This window comes from Pipistrellus hanaki, assembly GCF_964339955.1.
Source record: "Pipistrellus hanaki genome assembly, chromosome: 1".
Lineage (NCBI taxonomy): Eukaryota > Metazoa > Chordata > Mammalia > Chiroptera > Vespertilionidae > Pipistrellus > Pipistrellus hanaki.
Window position 1 is genome coordinate 97449753 of NC_140503.1, and position 12537 is coordinate 97462289.

General features: G+C 39.7%; 1 protein-coding gene across 4 annotated transcripts in view; it reads left to right on the forward strand.

The window, feature by feature from the left end:
* The window catches only part of PTPN9 (protein tyrosine phosphatase non-receptor type 9), a 94326-nt gene that overhangs the window by 43048 nt on the left and 38741 nt on the right, over positions 1-12537 (forward strand). For all 4 annotated transcript variants that reach the window (XM_084905905.1, XM_084905904.1, XM_084905903.1 and 1 more), the window contains exons 4-5: positions 1402-1526; positions 7517-7622. In XM_084905905.1, the coding sequence (XP_084762031.1) occupies positions 1402-1526; positions 7517-7622 (231 nt within the window). The remainder of the gene's footprint in view (positions 1-1401; positions 1527-7516; positions 7623-12537) is intronic.

The following is a 12537-nucleotide window of genomic DNA, read 5'->3' on the forward strand; positions in this document are numbered from 1 at the left end:
CTCAAAGTCACTAATTATCCAAGAGATGCAAATAAAAATGACAATGTGGTACCATGTCACACCTGTCAGAATGGCTATCATCAACAAATCAACAAACAAGTGTTGACGAGGATGTGGAGAAAAAGGAACCCTCCTGCACTGCTGGTGGGAATGCAGACTGGTGCAGCGACTGTGGAGAACAGTATGGAGTTACCTCAAAAAACTAAAAATGGGTCAAAACTGGTTTGGCTCAGTGGTAGAGCGTTGGTCTGTGGACTGAAAGATCCCAGGTTCAATTCTGATCTGGGGCATATACATTGGTTGCGGGCACATCCCCGGTGAGGCAGCTGGTCAATGTTTCTCTCTCGTCAACGTTTCTAGTTCTCTATCTCTCTACCTTCCTCTCTGTAAAACATAAATAAAATATATAAAACAAAACAAAACAAAACAAAACTAAAAATGGAACTCCCATTTGACCCAGTAATCCTACTTTAGGAATATATCCCAAGAAACTAGAAATACCAATCAGAAAGGATATATGCACCCCTATGTTCCTAGCAGCACAATTTACAATAATTACAATTTGGAAACAGCCTAGGTGCCTGTCTGCAGATGATTGGATCAGAAAACCATGGTACATCTACACAATGGAATACTATGCTGCCATAAAAAGAAGGAATTCTTACCATTTGCAGCAACCTGAATGGAACTGTAGAGGATTATGCTAAGTGAAATAAGCCAGTTAGAGAAAAATGCATGATCTCACTCATTTGTGCATATTAAAGAACATTATAAACTGATGAACCAAAAAATAGATACAGAGACCGTAAAGCATCAAACATTCTGTCAAATTACAGTGGGAAGGTTAGGGAGAGGTGGGGGAAATAAGAGATCAACCAAAGGACTTGTATGCATGCACATAAGCATAACCAACGGTCGCAAACATGGGGGAGTAAGGGTATGTATGGAGTGGGGGGCAATGGTAAGATATGTATACATATAATGCCTTAATTAAAAAAAATGGAAAGAAAAAAAGAAATTATAGCCTCACAGGTAAGTAATAATGGGTGGATTTTATAGTTTTCATCTGCTGTTCGTTTCTTTTGGCATCCTGCCTGGGAAATTAGCTAATCAGCCAGTGTAGACCATATTTTAATTTCTGCAATTGAAGATTTAAGATAATGTTTTTTTTCCCTATCACTGAAATATAGTTTGGGGTGGGAACTTGCTGAGAATTAGTCATGGGATGATATAAACTTCCTTCCCTTCCCTTTCTTAAGCAATTAATGCAAGTCAGAGAAATATTGCTAGTATCTGTTACCTTCAAATCAGAAACCTGTGTTTAGGATATACTAAGAATCTTCAGAGGTTATTGGAATTTCCTATTTGATTTCTAAATGTCTTTTGTTTTATTCGCACTAGGATGTTCGGGACCCAACGGGAGCCTCCATTGCCCTCTTCACTGCCAGATTGCATCATCCCCACAAATCAGTGCAACATGTGGTACTTCAGGCTCTGTTTTACTTGTTAGACAGAGCTGTAGATAGGTGAGATTATCTTTTAGGTGGTCAACATTCAGATGGGAAAGTGATGGTTCTTGATTTGATAAAACTTAGCAGTGCTTTCCATATGTTTCTCAGGTATGTCCTGAGCAGTGAGTGCTCTGTATGGTAAATGTCCCATATCCTTAAAGGCTTGGCATGTTTCCAGGTACTATCAAGCTGGTGGGTTGTTTATATCTTTACCTGCTGTCTCTTTTCAGAATAACAGAAACTGAGGAAGCAAATTAAATAGCAATTTAAAAATATTTCTTTTATTCTTTTGAAAACACCTTTATTCTACTTGGTTGTTGAAGGGTAATTTGGCTGCAGTGGTATTGTGTAGTCTGGGCAGTGATTCCAAGGTCTCCTTGCTGTGTCGCGGATGACAACTCCCCACCCCCTGCTGGGGCTCCTCCTTGTGCTGCTGGGCCACCTCTCTGAACCCCTCAGACCAGCTTCTGCTGTCCCTTAAAAAAAGTTTAAAAGTTTTTTATTTAAAAAAAAAATAGATTTCAGAGAGGAAGGGAAAGAGAGAGAGAGAAACATTAATGATGAGAGAGAATCATGATTGGCTGCCCACAATCCAGGCATGTACCCTGACTGGGAATTGAACTGTGAACTCCTGGATCATAGGTCAATGCTCAACCACTTGAACCACCAGGCTGGTCTGCGTCCCCCCCGTCCCCCCCCTTTTTTTTTTTTTTTTTTGCTAATCCTCATTAGAAGATATTTTTCTTACTGATTTTAGAGAGGGTGGGAAGGAAGGAAAGAGGGAGAGAGGAAAAAGAGATAGAAACATCACTGTGAGAGAGCCACATCAATTAGTTGCCTCCCCCATTAGCCCCAAGCAGGGTAGGGAATCTGCAACCCAGTATGTGCCCTTGACTGGAATCGATCCCATGACCCTTCAGTTAGGCTGACCCTCTAACCATTGAGCAACATCAGCGAGGCCAATATTTATTTATTTATTTGAGAGAGAGAGAGAGAGAGAAACATCAATTTGTTGTTTCACTTATCTGTGCGTTCATTAGTTGCTTCTTGTATATGACCTGACCAGGGGTCAAACCTGCAACCTTGGCATATCAGGATAACACACTAACCAACTGGGTTACCTGATAAGGGCCTGTGCTGGTTCTTTTTGTTTACTCTTGCCTGATTGTTGACTTTTCAAATCCCTCTGGGGTCTCAGTTTCTTTCTAAAATAGGAATAATGGCATTTAGCTCAGAGGATTTTGACAAGCAGGAGTGAAGAGTCCAAAAGTATAAAGTTAAGTAAAATCTTGGTTATCAATAGATACATTAAAAAAAGCACACCAAAAAACAGTTCAGGTTATATCTCTCCCTCTCTAAGGTAAATAATATTATTAATATTCTATAGAAAAGGAAACTGAAGTCCCAAGAGGTTATATGACTCTTTTACAGTTGTCACATATTGGTCCAAGCAGTTCTAAGATCTTGAATTTTTTTTTCTCTTGGCTAGAGCATTTGTTCCCTACTATGTTGTTTTTCTGCCATACTTTTTACCTTCGTGCTTGCCTTTACAGGTTATTATTGCTCTAGATTAGGGGTGTCGAACTCAATCAGAGAAGGGGCCAAAATCTAAAATCCAGCCTAAATTGCGGGCCGAATGGTTTACTGAACAGTCATAAACTGACAATGTCATAAACTGACAGCGGAGTGCAGTGATGACAGCGCGTTGCGGGCCACATTGCAAGGCCTGGCGGGCTGGATTTGGCCCGCGGGCCTTGTGTTTGACATATGTGCTCTAGATGTTATGGGCTTGTCCTCTGGGTTAGGAGTGATATATTTAGGACTGACACAGTAAGAGAGCTGTGCACAACTTTAGTCATACTGTGGATTTAAGGGATGGGAATAGCCAAAGGATTGTTTCAGTTGAAGCTCTCTAATTTACTTGTTTCTGCCTTGTTAATGTTATTTTCATAGTATTTAGCTTCTGCTTTTGTTGCTTAACGGGAGATAGATCTAAACTACACACAGTATTTTTCTGAAATTTGGAGAGGTTACTAAGGAGAGAGGTCCAATGGTGTTAGGGGCCCAGTACTGCACAGTCCAAAGTGTGGAGTGTCTCAGGTTTTTTTTTTGGTGATTGGTTTTCAGGCATGATTTCCAGAATATAAGTTCCTTTGAAATTTTACTTTAACTCAGGGGAATGAATGAAAGACCCTTTTGCCAGAAAATTCAGTATTGTCCTTCCTCCTGGGGCAGCTTAGAGCGTCAGAGCTCTCATATAGGCCTGGCAGTAATCAAAGCTTGCTCTTTTGTGTGAGTATTTGATCCCATAGGAGCACCACGGATAGGTAAAATCATAACATTTTTTGTGATGTTCATTTCTTTTTTAAAAACCCCTAGTAACTCCTCATTATTCAGAGGGTGCATAAGAGTTAAAATGTCACTCTTTTCTCCAAGGAAAATCTTCTCTATAGTGAGAAGAAATTCATGTTTTCCCATGTTACCTTGAACCAGGATGGAAGAGGAGGAAAGCTCTCCTCTTCATTATGTCATGCCCTCTTTTCAGGTCCAACCTCTATGACTGGCCCTGTTACCACTCCAACCTGTCACAAATAAAATTCTTCTTATTCTGACTTTAATAGCAGTTATTACTAATACTGATCATTTTGTGTTTAATTATGCATGGCTTTATGATGTTATTTATTTTATATTATTTTTTTAAATCTATTACTGGATTGTAAGCTCCATAAGGGTAGAGTAGCTTATTTTTTAACATTACATAAGGGAAAATTTCCAAATCTTCCTAGGTGGAGAAGAAATGCTACCATAAATTTCCACATGCCCATCATCCATGGTCTTCAAAGTGATCTGTAACTAATCTTCTTTCATTGATAGTTTCTCTCCTACCCCTCCTCTCGATTATTTTGAAGCATGTGAAGAACTATGTTTTAAACTTCTTGGTGTTACTAGTAGCATACAGCTCAGGAATCAAATTCAGGAGGAAAGCAATTATTCTTAGTAAGGAATTAGCTGTTATTGTAAACCTTATATTTTACACCCAGAAAAGTGAAAATACTATCCCATTTTTATTTATTTCATGCGCCTTCAAAGGATGAACAGTTTTTGGAAATATAGAACCTGCATCGTTTTGAAGATTGCTTTTTAAAAATTAAATTCTGCTCCTAGCCAGTTTGACTCAGTGTGTGGATAGAGCTTTGGCCTGGGGACCAAATGGATTCAGGGCACATACCTTGGTTGCATGCTCCTCCCCCACCTGGGCCCTGGCCAATGCTCTAGTGATATTTCTGTCTGTCTTTCCCTCTCTCTTCTACTCACTTTAAAAATCAATGGAGAAAAAAAATCATTGGAAAAAATATCCTCAGGTAACGATTAAAAATATATATATATATATTGTCCTAGCCAGTTTGGCTCCATGTTTAGAGCTTTGGCCTGCGGACTGAAGGGTCTTGGGTTCGATTCTAGTCAAGGGCACATGCCCAGGTTGCGGGCTCGATCCCCAGTGGGAGGGGGGCATGTAGGAGGCAGCCAATCAATGATTCTCTCTCATTGATGTTTCTATCTCTCCCTCTCCCATCCTCTTTGAAATAAATTAAAGAATATTTTTAAAAAATTAAATTCTGTTTCCTCTGGCCTTATCTTCTCTCTTTTCAGTCTCCTGCTTCGAACTAGAGCTGTGAGGGAAAATCTATAATTCTTTGAATTTGATCTTTGATGAGCATGTGAAGAAATGAAAAATCTCTAGACTTAGATAGTAATTGTGCAATTCAATTAATAGCATCTTTGCTCTTGATGAGCCATAATCTCTCTGGGGTTGTAAAAAGAGTCAAGATTTAGTATATTAAGGGCTATTTGAAGGGTGCTAGAGAAACTTGGGTGTACTTCACAATTAGAGATTTTTTAAATACTACTTTAAATTGGTGAATTAGTGCTTCTGTCTTAGATTTTATTGAAAGGATAGAGGTATAGAGGCTTCCAGGAGGTCATACAAAAAATTAATGTACAAAATAACATGAGAACCTGATATCAGGATTGTATTTTGAACGAAAATTTGTTCTCAATTTTAAATAAATGTGAAAACTCTTGTAATCACCTGTGAATACTCCAATCAAATAATTATTTATTCTGTGTATAGAATAAAATAAGTAAGGATCTGGCTTAGTAGAAGAGGCAACTTTGAAAAGTACTTAAGCATTAAGGCTGCACTGAGGACTACTTTTCATATCTTATGTGTGCCCAACTTCAATCTGGGAACTGGCTCACCACCTTTCAGTTTACCTTTTTTTGTGTAAGAAAGCATTTCTTGGGTAAATTACAGATTTTTTTAGAGAGAATAGAAGGGACGGGGAGAGAGAGAAACATCGATGTGAGAGAGACACATTGATTGGTTGTCTCCTGCACATGCCCTGACCTGCAACCAAGGTATGTACTCTTGGCAGGGAATCAAACCCAGGACCCTTCAGTCCATAGGCTGAAGCTCTATCCACTGAGCCAAACAATTTACTTTTGAGAATGTTTTCCAAAGACCATTTGTGGGTCCTCTTCCTACAAGTCAAAATATACAAATTCACAATCATTAAACTTAGAGGTTTTTATTTTGTTTTTTAGTTTTTCACAATTATAATGTATTTCCTTAGTGATAGCTTCCAGTCCACTGGATTACAATTCAGTGACCAATCATTATGGGCTCGTGTTGCAAGGACTGTGCTAGCGACTGTTGGAGATAATGAGTGAACAAAACACATTTCCACTCTAGGAGAGAATCAGATAACTATACAAAGTTGGCATAGTTTAAGAGCTGTAATAAAGATCCACAGAAGATTTGTGGGGCTTCAAGAAGGTGAAGTATGGCAGTACATTTGATTATAGTTATCAGGGAGATAGATCTTCATGGAAGAAGAAACTTTTGAGCTGAACATGGAATGTTATAGAATTTGGATAGGCAGATTCAGAGACATACAAGAAAACAGTTTAAATTTCAATAACCTAGATGCTCTGGAACATTCTCAACTTAGGAGCTTTGTACTTGATAAATTTGGACAAATATGCATCAGTAAGAATAATTCCAATTCCAACATGTGAGGCTTTTCCCCACACTATCAAGCAGTTCTTTCACACCAGCTCAGGGTTCCACAGTTTGCCTCAGTTCTGACACTGTCTACCTGGGATTAGCCACAGTTCACACAGGTTAAGGATTTTCAGTCCTAAACACTGTCTCCTTCTACCCCCTTCAGATAACAATGGCAAGTCCAGGTTGTCACCTCTGCTTCTGACCAATATAAACTGTGTAGATCAGAGGTTTCAACCACCTATTTCTTAAATTTGATGAATTTGCTAGAATGGCTCACAGAACTCAGAGCAATATTTTACTCACTGGATTACCGATTTGTGATAAAAGGATATAACCCAGGAACAGCCAGATGGAAAGTATGCATAGAGCAAGATATGAGGAAGTAGCGTGGAGTTTCCATACCCTCTCTGAGAGCCATTCTCCCAGTACCTCTCCACATGTTCATCAACTTGGAATCTCTTTGAACCCCATCCTTCTGAATTTCTATGGAGGCCTCATTACTAGGTGTAATAGAATAAATCATTATCCATTGGTGATTGAACTCAGTCTCTACCCCTTCCCTCACTCTTCCTTCCCAGTGTTTGATTTCCTGGCAACCAGCATCCATCCTTGGTAACTTAGTGACATTCCAGCAGTTGCCTCAATAACAACAGACACCGTTATTGAGCTCTTCACTTAGGAAATTCCAAGATTTTTCAGAATTTTTCCAGGAGCAGGGTCAAAGACCAAATACTATATATAGTTCTTAATACAAATCACAATAACAAAATAAGCATAGCAGATACCGAAGGTAAATCATCTTCTTGTAAGGCTAGTGTTAAAGGAGGCTGTTATTTTGGTCTCAAATATGTTCCATACTTTTGTTTTTGCCCCAGGCTTTCAATCTGCATCATTCATCTGATTACTTAAATGTTTTTGTTCAATGATTGCTTTACAGCTTTGAAACACAGAGAAATGGACTGGTGTTTATCTATGACATGTGTGGTTCTAATTATACCAACTTTGAGCTGGATCTTGGCAAGAAAGTCCTAAACCTGCTGAAGGTAAGGCCCTTTTAACTCCCATAATGATTAGGATATTTTTCTTTTCTATTTTTTGAATTTAGAAATGATGTAAATTTTAGACATTGTGTTCCACTTAAAGGTCATCTATAAAACATGACTAACTGATTACTGCTTCCTCAGAACAAGAAATGGTCTTAAAAGTAAAATGGGAAGAATTTAAATAAAAAATGCACAAGAACATTCTGAATCATAAAGGTGTGGCATGTTTCCTTCCTGGAGTTTTATAGAATAAAGAATGAATGAAGTGGCCAGTGTCCATGAAAAATGTCATTAGTCAGTGACTTTCAGACTTTAACCTAGTCAAAAATATGTGTGTGGGCTTTTTAATTAAATTAAAAAATATATTTTATTGAGTTTTTACATAGAGGAAGAGAGAGAGATAGAGAGTTAGAAACATCTAAGAGAGAGAAACATTGATCAGCTGCCTCTTGCACAACCCCTACTGGGGATTGTGCCCACAACCAAGGTACATGCCCTTGACCGGAATCAAACCTGGGACTTTGCAGTCTGCAGGCCGACGCTCTATCCACTGAGCCAAATCGGTCTCGGCTAAGGTTTTTTTTTTTTTTTTAATATATTTTATTGATTTTTTTGCAGAGAGGAAGGGAGAGAGAAATAGAGAGCTAGAAACGTCGATGAGAGAGAAACATCGACCAGCTGCCTCCTGCACACCCCCCACTGGGGATGTGCCCGCAACCAATGTACATGCCCTTGACCGGAATCGAACCTGGGACCCTTCAGTCCGCAGACTGACGCTCTATCACTGAGCCAAACCGGTTTCGGCTAAATTTTTTTTTTTAATCTCCACTCAAGGATATGTTTTTATTAATTTTAGAGAGAGAGTAAAGGAGAGCAACAGAGAAATATCAATGTAAGAGAGAAATATCTATCAATTGCTTCCCTTTGTACTTGCCCTGTCAGAGATTAAATCCACATTCTAGGCATATACCCTGAACAGGAATCAACCCGCAACCTCTTGGTATATGGGTCAACGTTCCAAGCAACTGAGCCACCTGGCCAGGGCCAAAATATGTTTTACATTATGACTTAGTGCACTAAAGTATATGTATACTTACACACACACATATATATATATATATATATATATATATAGAGAGAGAGAGAGAGAGAGAGAGAGAGAGAGAGAGAGAGAGAGAGTTACATATATAGATAAGATTCTTAATCTCTTATCACAAACTCCTAGGTCCAGAAGTCTTTTGTAATATCTTGAACTTTAAAAGAAAACATGGCTCTAGCTGTATTGTCTCAGTGTGCTCTGCAGACTGAAGGGTCCCAGGTTAGATTCTGCTCAAGGGCACATGCCCAGGCTGTGGGCTTGATCCTCAGTAGGGGTTGTGTAGGAGGCAGCCAGTCAATGATTCTCTCTCATCATTGATGTTTCTATCTCTCTATCTCGCTTCTTTCCTCTCTGAAATCAATAAAAAAATATATATATATATATATATATATATATATATATATATGTATATATATATTTTTTAATTTTTAAAAAAATATATTTTTATTGATTTTACACAGAGAGGAATTGAGAGGGACAGAGAGCTAGAAACGTCGATGAGAGAGAAACATCGATCAGCTGCCTCTTGCACACCCCCCACTGAGATGTGCCCGCAACCAAGGTACGCGCCCTTGACCGGAATCGAACCCGGGACCCTTCAGTCCGCAGACTAACGCTCTATCCATTGAGCCAAACCGGTTTCAGCAAAAAAAAATATATATCTTTTAAAAAGAAGATAATATGTATGCCATGCTATAACCAAACATTAATATTTCTACAATGAAATGTATTATAAGGAGTGGAAAAGAATAAAGGCTATGAATAGCCTAGGGTATTTCAGATTAGCTTTTGCTGCCCTGTGATTTTTAAAAATATATATATTTTTTATTGATTTCAGAGAGAAAGAGAGGGAGAGAGAGGTAGAAACATCAAGGATAAGAATCATTATTGGCTGCCTCCTGCACATTCCTTACTGGGACCGCAACTTAGGTATGTGCCCTGATTGGAAATCAGGCTGTGACCTCCTGGCTCATAGATCGACCCCCAACCATTGAACAACAGTGGCCGAGCTGCCCTGTGAAAAACTTATGAAAAAAATTTACCTATTAAATTAAAGTCCCAGTAAGTGACAAACATTCATCTAGGAGTCTATGCACTCTTTGTTCCAGGACCTCACTTGAGAGTACTAAGGAACTAGATTTCTAGAGGTGTTAATTTACTACTCGTGGCCCAGTGCATGAAATTCATGCACATTAAAAGGGGATTAATTAGAGGAAATAATTTAATATTGCTATTTGCCCTTTCTCTAATAGAAGTGTCAGAGATAAAAGAAAATTAGTAAAATGTATATGAAAATCTTCCTCCTGTCAGAGTCTGGGGCGTGCCGTGGGACCCAGGGTCAACTCCCTGCCCACCTGTGGCGCCTCAAAATCGCATGAGACCCAGACCCAGCTGGCCCCATCCCTATCAAACCCCACCTGGTAGGGAGCAGTTTCAGGTCCCCTGGCCTGGCGCCAGGTGGGGGGGCACAGCCTCAGGTCCCCAGACTCAGCACCAGGTGGGGTCGCAGCCTCAGGTCCCCTGTCAAGCCCCGTTGGGTGGGGGCCATGGCCTGAGGTCCCTTGGCTCAGAGCAGGAGGAGCAGCCTGAGGTCCCCTGGCCCAACACCTTGAGGTCCGCCATCAAGCCCCGCTGGGCAGGGGGCACGGTCTCAAGTTCCCTTGCCCGGTGCCAGGGTGGGGGGCATGGCCTCAGGTCCCCTGGCTCAGTGCCCGGGCAGGGGGTGTGGCCTGAGGTCCCCCAGCCCAGCTCTGGGGAACAGAATGCGGCCTGAGGTCCCCCATCAAGCCCTGCCGGGTAGGGGGTGCATCCTGAGGTCCCCTGTCAAATCCCTCAGGTGGGGGGCACCGGCTCAGGTCCCCTGCCGTGGCCCAGCGCCATACAGTCTCAGGTCCCTGCTGACTGCTTCATAAGGCTCATTACGGGAACTTGGCCTCCCCTGTGGGTGCAGCCGTCTTGTGTTATGGAATCTCCCCCCTCTCCACTGTGGGCACTGCCATCTTTATGATGGTGTGATGATCAATTTGCATATCCCCTCTTTTTAAATAAGATTACAGCTTTATAGTATATAGATAGGGTATTATATTGCATGTTGTTTTCTGGGACTTGAATTTTTCACTCATCATTATTTTACTGAAATTCCCCTTATGGTATGTAGCTGTGATTTACTTATTTTTATTCATAGTTGAAGGATTGTTATCTTTTAATTCCTTATTCATTGATAACAATATATCAATTTATTAATCTGCTTTTCTACTAATGGCTCCTTGGATTGTTTCCTGATTTTGCTATGAATAGTGCTGCTATGAATACTTTCATACTTTTCTTCTGGTGCATGTGTGCAGGTATATCTCTAGGTCAGTGTTTCTCAAATGTTTTTTCATTATTGCCTCAATTAGGAACCTTCCAAAGACATCACCCTACCCCTCAAGTTAGTCCTCTTCGAATAAAATTCTAATACCACTGATGTACTGACTGCATATCACTTTATGCAAAAAAAGGATATGATTTTTTTTTGTGCCTATAATCTACTCTCCTCAAAACTATTTTATCCCCTTGAGGGTGGTATTACCCCTATTGAGAATGTTATGTTCTAGAGCAGTGGTTCTCAACCTTTTTAATGCCACGATCCTTTAATACAGTTCCTATGTTGTGGTGACACCCAACCATAAAATTATTTTTGTTGCTATTTCATAACTGTAATTTTGCTACTGTTATGAATCGTAATGTAAATATCTGTAATTTGACGGTCTGTTCAATGCTTTACTGCCTCTGTATCTATTTTTTGGTTCATCGGTTTATAAAGTTCTTTATTATGCACAAATGAGTGAGATCATGTGGTATTTTTCTTTGACTGGCTTATTTCACTTAGCATAATGCTCTACAGTTCCATTCAGGTTGCTGCAAATAGTAAGAATTCCTTTTTTATGGCAGCATAGTATTCCATTGTATAGATGTACCATAGTTTTCTGATCCAGTCATCTGCAGACAGGCACCTAGGCTGTTTCCAAATTGTAGCTATTGTAAATTGTGCTGCTAGGAACATAGGGGTGCATATATCCTTTCTGATTGGTGTTTTCTAGTTTCTTGGGATATATTCCTAAAGTGGGATTACTGGGTCAAATGCGAGTTCCATTTTTAGTTTTTTGAGGAAACTCCACACTGTTCTCCACAGTGGTTGCACCAGTCTGCATTCCCACCAGCAGTGCAGGAGGGTTCCTTTTTCTCCACAACCTCGTCAACACTTGTTTGTTGATTTGTTGATGATAGCCATTCTGACAGGTGTGACATGGTACCACATTGTCATTTTTATTTGCATCTCTCGGATAATTAGTGACTTTGAGCATGTTTTCACCTGTCTCTTGACCTTCCTTGTCTTCTTTCGAAAAGATTCTATTTAGGTCCGTTGCCCATTTTTTATTGGAACGTTTATCTTTCTTTTATTAAGTTGTATAAGTTGCCTGTAAGTGTTGGAGATTAAACCTTTATCAGTGATAACATTTGCAAATATGTTCTCCCATACAGTGGGCTTTCTTGTAGCTTTGTTGATGGTTTCTTTTGCTGTGAAATAGCTTTTTATTTTCATTATTTTCTCTTTAGTTTCCATTGCCAGTTGTTTGGTTGATTTGCATATTATGCTGTTATTATTAAAGTTAAACTACTCTGTTTCCCTGAAAATAAGACAGTGTCTTATATTAATTTTTTCTCCCAAAGTGGCGCAAGGACTTATTTTCAGCGGATGTCTTATCTTTCCATGCACTAGGTCTTATTTTCGGAGGATGTCTTATTTTCGGGGAAACAGGGTAGTAACCCTAC